The 15,281-nt window shown below is 43.2% G+C and overlaps 1 protein-coding gene across 1 annotated transcript; it reads right to left on the bottom strand.

The window, feature by feature from the left end:
* Positions 1–1,933: 1,933 nt before the first annotated feature.
* On the bottom strand, positions 1,934–11,219 carry LOC147751787 (uncharacterized; the record flags this gene model as incomplete). Its single annotated transcript, XM_086973457.1, has 2 exons — positions 10,977–11,219; positions 1,934–2,180 (listed from the first exon to the last, which is right to left on the bottom strand). Coding segments are annotated over exons 1-2 (487 nt in total), but the record flags the coding sequence as incomplete, so codon positions are not given.
* Positions 11,220–15,281: the final 4,062 nt, after the last annotated feature.

Here is a 15,281-nt window from a genome sequence, read left to right on the forward strand (position 1 = left end):
AGCGTCAGTCACTTTTTCCCTCGCACACCGAGGCTTTCTTCAAGCTGCTTTTAGATTGTTCGAGTATCGTACCATCATGAGCACTGCTGGTCGATAACTGCTCATTGGGCTTGGCTATAAAGTGTCAGTTGTAAACGAGAGGGATCACGTTGACCTCTGCGACGCCTTTTGCAAAGATGAAGCGCCTCTTGTAGATGTCACACTTCACAAAAGCGAAACGAAGCGCCTCGCCCTCTGTGGTCGTATTATATACCGAAGGTTAATAGGTTCTCTGTCTGCCTATTTAAATAGAAAGCAGAACTCGGAACCAACAACTTACATACCGTCTACAATGACCTGCGTCCATAAAGAGGGTCCTGCGTAAAGCACAAGGCACAGCCCAAGCCTCCAAGCGATATTTTTATGTTGGTTAATCATACGGAGCTTAATTGCGCTAAGGGATGTAGCTAGTTATTTAGTATTAGTTGGTATGTGTCCTTGTAGCTATCGCTATTAGCAGAGCCATATTTTAGGGCCGACAATAAGATAGGATAATACTAACGCAAAAAGATAGGAAACATCTGGGGTGTACGGTGCACGCTCCCTGCACGCAAAGCATGCGTGCGCATCTTCTAAAGTATACCGTTGCAGTGGGCATTTGCGTAACAGATTTGTCTAAAAGATATATTTCATAGCTCATGTCTTTGTGCCGCTACTGAATCTCGAGCTGTTTCCGTCCCTCATTACTGCTTCCGCAGTCGAGTGAACTTGACAAACTTCGGTTGAGTAGTACTTTAAATTGGTAAACTCCATTTTACCACTTCTGTTGATACGTAGTCGTGATTGTTTGCGATGTCATGCATATGTCGATAGTATTGTTCTGCCCGACCAGCGCGCTATTCCAATAAAATCGTGGAAACTCGTCTTAAACAACGATTTGTTATATGGTGAATATAAAACTATAATGCGTCAACTTGTACACCCATATTCGCATTTGTGCTTAGCTGAATCATGCTCTCAGGCCACTTACTTCGTTCAGTTTCTCGGCAGAATAGATACTGACAGAACCCAGGCTCGAAATGTGGTGGCCCATGTAGTCCGACCTCACCCTGGCCTAGATAGCATTCGGGGTGGTCATGTAATTTACCATAATGTAATGACTTTTGTCAAAAGCAAGAGCCGGCGAAGTTTTTAGAAAAACGAGCCACTATTGCTACTTCTTTGTCGTTTAATTAATAGTTCTATAGAATGTAAGTCAGCTGTCTCGGATTGTTCGTGCTCTGAATGTTGGCACCTGAACGAAATCCCATCGCGAGAAAGAACATTTCGAATATATATATATGTATGTATAGAAAGTAATATTAAAACTTTAAATCGAGGTTTCCTTGCTAAATAAAAGAGGTCGCCCGTCACGTTCCTTTATATCTAAATAATATCATTATAATGATAAAGCCAAATGATATTCGTTAGCTAGTTAATCCTATCGCTACTATGTGATATGTTACACAATTAGGCTTTTTAGTAAGTGATAATAGAGCGGAGACAACGTAATATTTTCAATGGGTCGAAATCATGCCTAAATACAAAGGGCGTGTGCTGCTAGCTCCATAGACCCATCAACTTCTGCAAGGACCTACTTACAATGATTTATAATTTGTCAGGTCATGTTAATTTACTACACTATCATCCTCCAATCAAAAAACATACCGACTGATTTCACATCGCAGCATACGAAACTATCAAATCCCTCAAATTATTTAGTACCAAATTGCTGTGCATCGTAGCTATCTATAATGTTATATCTAAATGGAAAAATGTCTAAGCGATCCGAGTTCATACAGACGGTTGTCGTGTATCGTTACGTGAATACGTAGGATATGTACAGGGTAATACAGCATAAGTTTTCCTTGCACAGTTTACGTAAATCATCAATATCTGCACATAGTTCACCCACCTAAACCCGTTTCGATGAATAGCGGTGTCTGGATATAATGAAGACAATAGAAAGGAGCTAGAACACATGTGAATGCCAAGCCAAGCAAAAGCACACTCTTAAGCACGACCCGTTCAATGTACACCGGACTGAGTTTACGACAATGACGGGGTGTTACTTCGCCGCCCATTACAATCCCTGCTGTCGTTGGGCTGTTTGAAGCCGTTTTCTCCAAAGTCGCACAGATGCTACCTGCTCGCGATGTGCTCTGAAACGGATCAGATAATAAATCGGACAAAATGGTCAGTATCTCTGCATAAAATAGTGAGACAAATATGATACATCACTATACGTATGTATAGTTGCGACTGCAGTGCTAGCAATAATTTTCATCCGACACTAGCGCATTGATATTATTAATAGTATTTATAATAGTAGACAAGATTTAATTGTGAAAATATTTTGCTCATCCTGATGGATTGATGCTAGCTAACACAAGCTGTCCCAACGTACAAAGCTCGTTTTTCAGGATTTACGAAGGCATACTGGATTGTACAAACATCTGCACTATATCAGATGCAAATATATGCGTCTATATAAACCTTCCGAGATTATTTGCTCTGACGCATCGCTTGATTATCAAACTCGGGCTTGCACTAGTAGCATTTTTTCCTCGGATGATTTGAACCGTGCTAGACGAGCGTTTAGAAGAACACTTGGCCAGTAGCTCCCCTACTATTTGTAAATCAGTCAACAACGGTGACAGCTGCTGCACCAGTAGCCTGTACCGTTAAGTTAATCTTGGCAAAAAGATGACTGCTTGAGCAGAGCCATTGATTTGTTATCACAGCTAATGCAGGACGCAACAGGAGGGATGGCGTGGTCACCCCGCGTCTTGCACTCCCGAAACGTTTCGTCTGCAATCTGCCCATACAAACAATACGTCTTCGTCGCTGACGAAGACGAAAGCGCAGTCTGCGGCGATAGCGGCAATCGTGGTAGTATTGACACTCGCGCTCGGGTGAAGTCGCGCGGCGTTTCCACACTTCACGCTGTGAAAGCTTGCAACGAGAATCCGGCCGGCGATCGCTTGCTTCGTTCAATGGAATGCGCCTGCGGTGCCCGCTAAAGGCGAAATGCACCGCAGATGCTAAATGGTAGAGCGCGGTTCGTTGTAGTTAGTCAGTTAGCTAAACTAATGTTGCCTCAAAAGTTTTCTCAGAACTTTTGAGTAACTAGCATCCTTGCTTACTCCTAGGTCGAGCGACTTGCAATCATCTGCTTCGTTACAGGTTCGTCCAAATGGCCAGAGAGATGGCTGTAGATATACGTCAGGCAAACATACGTCAGGCCCACCTGGATCGAGCATATACACACGTATACGCACAAGCATACTCAGCACAGAAAGAGCCACTGCTTTAACGCATCAATACCTCTGAGTGCGGAGGGTTTCAATGATGATGGATATGTAAAGTAACAACGTCTGAAGCGATTCATATGGTCGCGAAAAGAACCTGAATTTTCAGGCAAGAAAGGACGCCGCAGACTAATGATGTCGCACAATTAGGCACGTTTTATGCGGCCTGTTGAATTTTCAGTGAAAAAAACAGTGAATAACGTTGGCAATCTACGTATATCGATGTTTTCATACATGAGTGTAGTGCGTCCTTAACAATGGTCACAAAATGTGTGCAGTGACTCAACTGTGTCCCATTTGTATATGCTCAGAAACAAAAATAGAATATAACAGATTTATTTATTATTTAAAATTGGGTAGATTAATTTAATTTTTTCTAAGCATTTCCTACGCTTTGTATACCTTTGCGCAACTTGCATGCGGGTTATAGGTGCAACGGTTATAAGGCTTTTGTAACTTATCGGTGCGGTGATCATGCAGACCGTTTTCTATGTCGTTAACAGAAATTGCCAGCAGGCGAGAGTAATCTACTCTGGAGTAAACATACGCCCAATTGAATACTTCCTTTATGCGCTTCCGATTCGTCAGAATTTGAGGCAATGAAGACAAAAATAGCTATATGGTTTTTGCCTCATATGGACGTCATGTAGGAGGACTTATTAGGTAAACCTAGGGATACAGCTCAAGCTTGTATTCATTTAAATCAGGGTGTGCATATTAACTATTCGTAATTGAGTAAAGTAAATATAGTGTTAATGTCAAACATGCGGCATCGCGTCAATCCTTGAAGTATTTGGCCGCAGATCCCAGGATACCTAAAGGCAGATATAAGCCAGCTATAAAAAATGAAGGTAAGAGTTCTATCGAAGTTCATGAAAGTCCTCAGACTTTTTATACAGAAGCAAAAAATCAATAGCTTTACGTACGCATTCGTTCAATTGCATCCTTTATCACTTTTTATATCCAATGCATTTGTAATTTCACGGTAGATGTTGATATAAATGATAAAAATCATTTTGTAATCCGTCGTCTCTTCATGGCATTTTCTGGTCTGGAAGGTAATATGCATGGATTTATTACGAAGCTGCCCATAGATCACATCCAGTACGTGATGCTGTTAACAAAAATCTCGCTAGTCGTTCTGTCGGCATCGTCAGTTGCTGCTGGACAACGTGGCCAAACCTCGGAGGATATGCCCGCCAACAATTGTGGCCCTTTGTCGTCCGTCACTCAGGAAACTCCTCGTCCACCAATATGTCTCGTATCATCCAATTTCAAGAGTCCTACTGACACTTAATGCTCTGCTCGTAGTAATTTTGAAGCCTGTGCCAATGTGAGCTTGCCAATAACTAAAATTTGTTACGGTTGCGGTCGTTCAACAGTTTACGAGTGTCAAGCTCTACGCGTCATTTTATCGTTCCAAGTTCGACTCGCTACTTAACTCAGCGTTTCGTCGTATTGGAACGCTCGTGATGTCAATGAGCACGCAAGTTCGTATCTAAACACGCGTACACGCAATGTCGGACATAATTATGGCGACCGTCTATGTTTTGCCCCGGGGGCGTCCCGCTCCGCCGAATAGGAGCTTTCGCAGATAGATACGTAGGTTCAGCTGATACGCATCAATGCTAAAGCGGGACGCATTGTTTACAGGATGGTTTTCTAAGTGGCGTTCGACAATGGCACATCTGGGTATTAGTACTTGCAGTAACATCAAAATGATCATACATTCAAGCTGTTAATAAATAGTCAACTCAATCAATGAGCGCAACAATGCGGAACGACTGGCTCGGCTCAACGCCGTAAATACGCGACAACGATACACGTCGCTGAGCAGAAGCTAGCAATAAAAAGATTTCTTCAGATTGTTGCAGGTGTCGTGTACTATATGTCACGAGTGTTAGAGGTATCGTTTCCAGTTTCGAGCTACATTGTTTCAGTAAAGTTAACGTGAAAAGAGCCTGATCAACTACCTTCAGTTAGTATTATTTTCAATAAATAAACAACTACTTCAAAAAGAGTTACTCGTCTATGTACCTAGCAAATGTTATTCGAAGTCCTTAAGCAGGTAGGCAAGATATGACTTGACACACGACTATAGCCGCTATTTTATTTGATAATCGTCAGCCTTGAGACTCATCTCTCCCGTTCGTTTTGTTCTCCTCTATTTCTACGGTGCTCACCCTTCGCAGCTCCTCAAGACAGCATGTTTTCGATTCGGTGCTAAGGATTATATAGAAGCAATGTGGCGTTGGTGGTAAACCTTCGGGGCGAGGAATTTTCGCTACCCCGTCACCACTATTGCTATTGGTGTTTGACACCGATCGGGTTTCCTCCTCGTTGTCGAGGCTAAGAGCAAGCGAAACGAGGACATCATCCAGCTGCTTCTATCTAATGCTGATACAGCCTCGTTGGCGCACGTAGTGCGACTAGACATCCGTTAGGGACTAGCAGCTTCATCCGCCAATTCTACAGAATGCATAATGCTGCACTACTATGAGGCAACTGAAAAGTTTACTGCTTGCTCACGCTGCTCCCCTCCCCTTTATTTCTCCTTTAGCTGGCGTAGTAGTTGATTGAATGTATGTATATGCATATGTGGTCAGGCTCTAGAAGGCAAGCCTTTATGCTTGATCGTACTAGCACCCCCTTTTCTGCCTTTGTATTTCCCGTTTAACTGGTGTTGTGTCTGCTAAGTCGTGCGTATATGCGTGTACATCTAGGCTCCGGGAGACAAGCGGCAGTCCGCCATTGCCAAGCAAATTTGGCCTGCACAGCTTGGCGCATAGCCGCAATAACGGGAAGTATCCGAAATTTCATCGGTCGACCGATCGAACTCAGGCTAAGCGGCGGCGCCCCGAATCCTCTTCGTTGAGCAGCGAAGTCTTGGCATGAACAGACATACAGAAGAGACGATGGGAACGAGCAAAGTAAGAAAAGGGGGACAGATTTCCAGGAGAAATTTGGAGCTGCAGAGAATCTCGGAAAGCTTTTGTAGTTTGGGCTTAAACAGCCCAAATATGGGCTGGGTTTACCAGTAGCATGAGACCGTACTAGCCGTGAAGCCTTGCTGCACCATTAGATACTAGAGGTTCGTGCAGAAAAGGCATTCGTCGCCAATTTCGCGTTGATGGAGGGAAGCCATAGCAGACGAAGCTGCGCAGGTAGCGGAGATGGGGATGACGACGATGGTTCCATTTTGTCGCTTTTGCCGCGTTGAACGAAAGGTTGTGTCGTGTCATTCATGACCTCAGACACGAGCACGGATACATAGGTGGAAACCATAAGAATGGCCCCCAACTTTTTTCACTCCGCCACCGCATAGCAAATCATGCGCCTGACACAGCTTAACGCCATCAGACGAAGCTGTGCAACGAATATTGACTGCCAGCCAATGGCGAAAATTCAACCAGCTGTGAACCCCTGCTAGGGGCTTCTACTATGACGAATTACCGATAATATCGGTGCACGCACTAATCCTACCCTCTCATAACATTACTTATCTCTGTTTTCTTCTCCCACTTTGACGTTTGTTAGCTCTATCGTGTTGTGGCCTACTAAACGTTATTCTCCTAATTCCTGTTTGAGAAAGCCATTCCTATGATGTCTAGACGACTAAACGAGGGAATCTGAGGAATTTGACTTGTGGAACGACTGAGGTAAAAAGCGAAAGAAAGCGAAGGAAACGACGACGACAACGACAAGAAATGCGCGCATCCGGTTGGTACGGCTACTGCAGAAGATAAAAACATAGCATTAGGCGGCGGGCGCGATGATGAATTAATCCGCGTTAGTCATTTATACAGAAAGAGGAAACAGTACACGGATTCAGTGCTGGCTCTTCTGTGCGCACACCCAAAAAGAAAAAGCACGATGGAGGTTTTCAACTTTTATAAGTAGCCATCATAGCTTGATGAAAAGCTATGATTTAAGTTATGGGAAGGCCGCTTATTTAAATAGATAGCGGAAAATTTGATGAAAACGTGTTGCTCTTATGACCAAGCGCGGCTGAAGCTATGACTAAATGAGTCGGGAATCAGAACTCGTTATCGATATAGGTTAGGTAAATGATGAAGAGCGTTTTTTCAAGTGCCCGAGCGTTAACGACGACACTGTAGCTTAGTTAGAGAACAGCTAAAATCTGCGCTAACAAACAGAATACGCTAGGACATTCTGACCTAATCGATGAACGCATGACTCACGAATCGTTCTTGGCTGAGCTTTTTTGAGGAAAACTCAAACTAATTCCTTGGTAGCATAGAGTCCAATCTACCGTTACATAGTGAAAAGCAATACTTTTTAAGTAAAAGTTTTTTTTTTTCGTTATCATCGTTACACATCTTCCTATTAACCTATGCAAAGTGGCTATCTATAGATGATACGATATGACTATCATAAGAGGCATGTGACACTGTTTGCCATCGTACCGTAAAAACGCAAGACGTAAATATGTTCCACAGCCTGTACGTCCATTATCGATGGGAAACTCAAAAAATCTATCTGAGATAAGCTTAGGACTGCGGTGTTCCACTCAGCCTGATCGTGTCCATACGCATTGTGCTGATGAGATCACATTTTCGCCACATCTTGTTGCGTTGAACCTGATCGTAATAGCTCCTTCTAGCACTTTATACCTTGATCGCCGTAGCTATAGAATAGCTAGTGAAGCACGTCTTATGGATGAATCGTGCCGTTATGTAATGACTTTGGTAACTCCATCTTATGACGTGTCGAAGAAATATCCAGTCGTCAGCAGCGACCGACGGGTATTTTCGCCACCGTATCTCGCTGGTACTAGTGTAATGGCCACGTTTGATCGTCCCTCCGTTTGATGAAATGGGATTCAAAGGAGCTGCTCGTAAGCCTCCTGCCCTGAACCAACTTGCAGAGCAGAAGTTGGGAGTGAAGATTATAGCTGATCAGGCTTAATGGAACGGCTGCTTTCAAAAAACCTATCCCGTTTCTATCATACCATAACGAATCGCAGAGCTTGTTTCTAGAATCATTACAAGTATTCTAGAATAGAATACGTATTGTGCTAGTGTATATAATGGGGCGAAGTTGTGTGTATTGTGTATGGTTACGGTACACTCTCCCGGGAAGTTGGGTGCCGAATGGAAATATAGGTGGATCTTAAGAAATTAGCAGAGTATCTGTCGTGGAAAAGTCCTGGTCTTCGTGCTCACGATAGCTGCATCAGGTTTCTGCAAGCAAAGTCAGAATTAGCTAAGTCGCTCTCTCACACTCGCATAACACCTACAGACTCCTCTAATATACACACGAAGCTTCGTCTTCGTAGTAACTGAGGAGGTTCTGTATGGTTGAATCTTCTTGGCTGCTGTTTTGAAGTCCTTCACACCCAGTATACTGTCGTTCAATCCAAGCAAGTCACCTCGATGTACTCTCCCGCGACAATACCCTGATGCCGTTTCTGCCACTGTGGATTTTTCGGCTTACTCAACCCAGCCCTTCTTCGTAGGTAACACTCGCACCCAGAGTGCACTCGTCGCCGATCAGTTGGCTTTCGCCGCTGTGCTATAGTTGCCTTCAGTTACCTTTCGTTCCTTGACTAAGTCGTCTCTTCAGCCTTTGAAAACGGGAAGCATGGTCTCTCTTTAAGTTTTCCGTTTCGAGCACAACGTGCCAACTCCTTGCCTCTTGGATGTCCTGCAAAAATCTTGAGTCTCACAACCGATAAGGCTGGGGTAAACTTTCAAGCCGCTAGGGCTTGTAGTGGCTGGTCTCGCTCGACTATCGGTAGTCAGGGATTTAGGCGAAAATTGCTTCAAACCTCCCCACACATATCTGAGAGGCGTCTCGGGTTTGGCAAAGGACTTTTTATATGTGTGTACGTGTTTTCCTTGTGAAAGTGACGGAATGGCTTCTAGTGGACGTCGTTGGAGCGAACGCCCGAATGTTTGTCGCGTCAGTCATGTAGCATAGACAGGCCCACATTGCAGATCGGTCCCCTCGCGCCGCTACCATAGATACAAAAGGACCAAATTCGTCGAATGTCTAAGATTGTTTCGCCACGTAGTAGCGTAGATACATAGTTAATGCAGTGCGTGGAGGAACCGAAGCTTTGGCCGTCGGCAAGTTAAAGGGACTGCTACATCCCTCTCATCGAGAAGGACAGAGAAACAAACAACAAACGAGCAGGAATACGGGACGAGCGCGACGTTGGCTGTGGGGGAAACGAAACTGGAGCAAAGGTATTTCGGAGAAAGGAGATCGATCCCATCGACTGTTAAGCAAGCGGATCTATACGGAGACGTTCTGCAACGCTGACCACGATAACTGCCAGTCCAAAGATAGTAGCTTGGAAAGAAGTTGTACTATAGTGTCTAACGCCGCGGTGTCTTTGACCCGCATTACGTAATTATTATTCACCGCCACCCCGTCCGTCACCACTCCACGCCTGCTATGCTATACTGAATCTGGATTTTTATTCATCCTCTTATGCTTAGGTCTATCCGCTTATATATGAATTGATCTGATTATTGAGTAAATATTGTTGGCGTGAGAGCAACAGTATGGAAATATAACAGTAGCGTGAATGCGTATTTTCTCAGATGCAAATATCGCGACCCCTTCTTAACGTCTTTTCATTCCCAATGTTCGTTTTCGTTATCTTGTAGATATAGATCGAACCGCGAAGCTCGTAATCTGCAATGCCCTAAGCACAAAGTGATGCAAACAGATAATGCACAGTGTGCAGGTAGGCGTGCTACATTTTTACGATGAATTGGTACATTTTTTTGCCAAATATTGTGTGTAGTTCGTGTAAATAGTAGAAATATATTTCAATTATTACGTAAGCCGAGCTCTAAAGCTGCTCTAAAAATATTCCATATTAGAAAATCGCTTGACACAGCCAGCTCAAAATTCCGCAGACTGAATTAACGTAGCCCTATCACTGTAATTCCTGCATTGGCCTGTAGTCATTTGGGCCGCCATGCTAAACTTTCTCAGCCTCGTAGTCTGTCATATTGAACTTGCCTCTCAATTCAGCGACGTGAACAGTGGTTGAATAGAAAAACCCCAGCGGCCAAGTACCTTCCATCGAAATACTCCCAGATAATCAATAGTTGCGTTTTGCTTGTTCGGTAAAGGTCGAATGGATTAATGGGTAAAGGATTTTTCCTGCCGAAAGTAAGCTTTTATAGCAGTTCCCCATAAGACATGCGTCCTTTCTACACTGCTGATCGCTGAACACGCCTAGCCTCGATCTAAAGTTATAATAAAACAATAACTTTGTCAATAGCTGCGACAGCAAAGCAGTTTGTCCTTTAATTGTTAGCATTATATGTTTTTTTACGCTGAAAAACGATCCTAATACAGAATCAGGTGCTGCCAAAAACAGGCAACCGCTCTTGACTCTGCTCGCAACTGCTCGTATTCAACTATTACATACCAATACCCACACATAGGATAGGTCGTTGAACATTTGTCAGATCTTATCCAGAGGTAAACCTCGGAATCGGAAACCAAGTAAACAGTCATCTTCCATCAACTAACAACAGTATTTGGTTGTCATAAAATGTTCTTCGTTCTGCTAAATGATCCATCACTGTTGACATATGCTATTGAATTCAGTCTGCTTGGGGCTGTAGGATCACTCCTGAAATTCAACGAGTAATCGCTTACCGGCACGCAGGCGTGTGAAGGAAATCGGCAGCATCCAGCTAAAGGTGACTTTCTATGTGTGGCCAGATGATGGCCACTCCCATTCACTGCGCTACACGACATATCATCGTTATCTCCGATGCTGGCCATACTCTTTGAGGTGCCTATCAAGCCATCCCCTGGATCGTCGACTGCCCGGTATTGATGCTGATGCCCTTGGGAACTAGCATATTGTAGCAGCCGTTGCTCGTCCGAGGTCATATCTGTAACAGCCAAGAACGAAAACGAACGAAGAAAATTGTTGTCGGCCAATAAACGAATCACCACAGTGAGTTCAGTGATGATGCGCACTGATGTGACGAAGCAGAAAAAAAACGTGCATTTAATCACTAATAACGGTTGATTACAGTCGGCGACAGGCTTATCGGCGCATGTCATTTTGCGTTACGTATGAGCTGGAGGGTAAGGCAAAGTGCCGCAATTGATTCGCGCGATGATGTAACGCATCTTCAACGATCAGAGTCGGCCAAAAAATTTACTATACGAGTGAACTGTTCATACAATTTCAAAAAGTCATAGCGATACTATGCTTAATGCCAACCTGCTTCCAGGGTGAAGTTCCGCTGAATGTTATAATTTGCTAAATTTCGAAGAAGGCGTTCGGGGGCGCAGTGAAGTAAAAAAACGAAAGCGAGTAAACTGAGGCTCACGTTTCCTTTCAGCCCATCGAAACGTCATTTAGTAAGTAAGTAAGCTTTTTGGTCCCCGATTGAGTTTATGAAGTCGCTCCTAAGAAGTGCTGTCAAGCCAAAGTTTTCTTTCGTATGTCTGGTGATAAGCGGAGAGAAGGAAGACCAAAATTAGGCAAAAAGAAGAATAATTTATTTCTATATACGAGTCGACGCAGCCATTCATTAGAATTAACTGGCGAATTGACATAGCATTTTTATATAAATTGTAAACCTAGACGGGGCATTGAGAACAACAAAGCTAATTAATTCGTTTAAGCTACTATTATAGCTGTCAGTAAATGGATCCTTAGGATCGTTGCTGTTATCAGTATTAGGGCATCGCCATGGCAGACCGTCAGCCAAAGGTGTGAAAAGTTCATTTCGGGCCTTACTGCTTCCACACGTTCGGCATAATCTGGCGTATTTATCGGCAGCTGCGGTGGCGGCCTGGCTTGAAATCTGTGCGCGGACTTGCTCTTCTAGTCTGCATTGCCTGGTCTGTATAAACGCGACAGCCTAATCATTTTACGCCGTCACGTCAAGTCGTGTCATTCAAGTGTGTGTGTGTGTGTGTGAAAAAAAGGTTAATCATTGACTATAAGGCCTAATATCAAGGCACAGCTGCGGGTAGGCAAGAGAAGGTAACAAAAGTAGAGTCGGAATGACCTCCGTTTGACCTGATACGTCCTTACATTTAGGTATGACCGTTGAACGTTTCCAGGATAGCAATGCAGGTTCTCCCATTGTCGATCCTAGTTATTTTCATGTGTGCTCTAAGGGCAACACATGACTGAGCGTACGTATTTACTCGTTAATTGCTATAAGGTTTACTGAAACGGACCATTCGGCTGGTGGGATCGTTTCAGCCCCATAACGTATTACAGAATTAATAAGGAAACGGCGATATTCTATGGCATATAGGTATAATTAAGCTATTGTCGACGTATTGATTTACGTAGTCTAAGTTTTTTTTCCATGAACACGCAGGCCAGTTGACGGCCTGTCGCGTCACCATAACGCAATAAGGGGTGTTTTCCGAAGCCAAATAACAAACGACTTGAAATTATTCAACAACTTCCCTGTGTGATTAATTAGTTCTTTGCATAATTACGAAGATAAGCTCTTCATCTGATGACTATTACGGCCCTGAATATGTGTGAGATAGTACTTTGCGTCGAACAATAACGGATGCATAATGCAGAATTGACGTTTGGCGTTGTTGAAGTTTTTCGAAAAATGATCGCTTCATTTCGGAACGCGTATGCCGTACCGCTGTTGAACTGGGCTGAATTGAGCTGAAGAAAGCATCTGAGAAATCGTAATATCGATAGTTGTATCGGATTCTTCAGCTTTAAGTACGTGACATGAAGACCTCAAGCATTTTGGTTGCCGCTGCAGGCTTAATAGCGCTGACAAAGAGATCGCAGAGGACCAATTATAGGACGGTAGCGTTGGGCTGACAGTAATACTGAATGTGAACGTATGTAATATTTTTAGATAGCTCGCATCTGACGATTCTGAACAATAAAGTATGCTCGCCAAACGCGGATCAGAAACATGGAACTGCACTATTTTAAGTGATCGTGTCTATGTCTGCTGTCGAATTGGAATGATGTATATTACTTTCTGTAACAGCAACGTGTGAACGGGCGACCATTGGAAGTAGAGCTTCTCGTCACGCACTGGTGCAGAGCCACTTGAAAATTTGGCTTCGCAATGGCTTCCGGCCACCTGAACTACAGCAATTAGTGCAATTACTACTAGGACCACAGTCGTCTACAAAATTAGGAAAAGTAGCACATTAATGAGCCAAGCGTGGCGCAGTTCCATAGCAAGCATATTGGCCTATTCCCAATAAAAACACGGTTAACCTATCCTTACTCGTAATCGGCTAAACTTTTCGTCTGAGCAGTAACTATACTGGAACAAGTAATTGTAAGATACTCATACGTATACGATATGCATATAATAGATCAATAGCACTTATTCCACAGTTAATATATCGTCATATAAGCCCACGCCATCTTAGTTCCTACTATTGTAAGCAAGGACATTCTGAAGTTCTAGCAATATTGTAGGAATCGAAATCGGCACTCAAATAGTAACACGAATCACAAATCTAGTTACTAAAGAAAATTCAAGTTACCGGTTCCTCTACTAATAAACTGTAATAGGTAATCAAGTTTTAAACACATTTAGACCTGGGCATTAACGATATTTTGGAACATATGATCTTATTATACAGTTACTCGCCTTGCCGATAAGATAGGCACGGTCTATGGCTTTTTCATCGTGAATGCTGCCTGGCGATTCTTTAAAAGAAAAACAAATTATTTATCCTGTTTTGCAGTTTGAAAGGCTACCTGTTACAAAGGTCGCTTAGTCTAATGTGGAAAAGACTTTTGACGTTCACGGGGAACGCGCCGTTTAAATGGACAGAACATTTAGAGTTCCATTTCGTCGCATAGTCTTAATAGAGATTTGAATTCAATTTACTTTACTTAATCTTCGGAATATCTTTGCTAAGGCTAAACGGTGTCTTCAAGTGCGGACGCCGTATCCAAAAAGCGCTAGTGAAGCCGCTTTAGCAAAATTAGATTCTTGGAGAAAGTAGATATCCTAAAATGTGTGTGCAGACAACTTTTTAAACGTAAAGTACAATTACGAGTCTCGTAACTCTTACACAAATAGTCTTATATAAATATTTATATATCATATATTTGGCCAAAAATTCTTTCAAAATCTCCAGGTATATGATTAAGATGCCGTACATCTAATGGGCCCAGAGTCAAGCAAAAAGCTTAGTTTTGATGCACAGAGGAAAAGGCCAGTGTCTTTACTGTTGATCTTTGCTTAACAGATCATAATTTCAGTCTATAAGTTGATCGGTTTTGAACAGAAACACGATTGATAGGTCAGCGTTGTGGCTCAATAACCTGCAAAAGCACATAGCGAAAGCACACAAGCCAAACTATTTCCCTATTCATATGATGCACGTCTTCCAACCTCGTACAGCGTCCTTATATAGCTCAGAAAAAACATTCGCGGACACGAGGCTAACTCTCGACAAGAACCAAAGAAACTCACTAGCCCAACGGGCCAGACCCATCGCATGACTTCCCACGACAGCAGGAGGCCGGTTGCGCAAGTTTCCACCAAATTGATACACTCACCCAAAGCCGAGACAGACGGACAAAATTGGTCATGAATATACTGTTCTGTGAGAGAACGCTACGCAGTGCACTGAAAGTAAGGATTAGCTTCGAAAAAAAACCTTTGATTGTAGGGCTTCTGACGGCGAGCGGCACATGATAGCGGTATGCTTGACCAAACAAGTACGCTGAAAAACTTGCTTCACGAAAACCATCGCACTGATGTAAGAGAGTGCCATGACGCACGTATGTTTCCGTGCGCTTACTCTTTCAGAGGTGACCCGTTCTAGGTTCGCTATCTGTGTCAGATAGAGCTGAATGGATTGCAATAGGTGCAATGAAAGTTTTCAACGATATTTCGCTACCTCAATAACCCAATAATAACGAGGCCGTCGTGTCGTGTAGCTTGACAATGGAAACACGAAGGATACAATTTGCAAGTA

The sequence above is a fragment of the Varroa jacobsoni genome, unplaced genomic scaffold (assembly GCF_002532875.2).
Source record: "Varroa jacobsoni isolate VJ856 unplaced genomic scaffold, vjacob_1.0 contig04095, whole genome shotgun sequence".
Taxonomy (NCBI): Eukaryota; Metazoa; Arthropoda; class Arachnida; order Mesostigmata; family Varroidae; genus Varroa; species Varroa jacobsoni.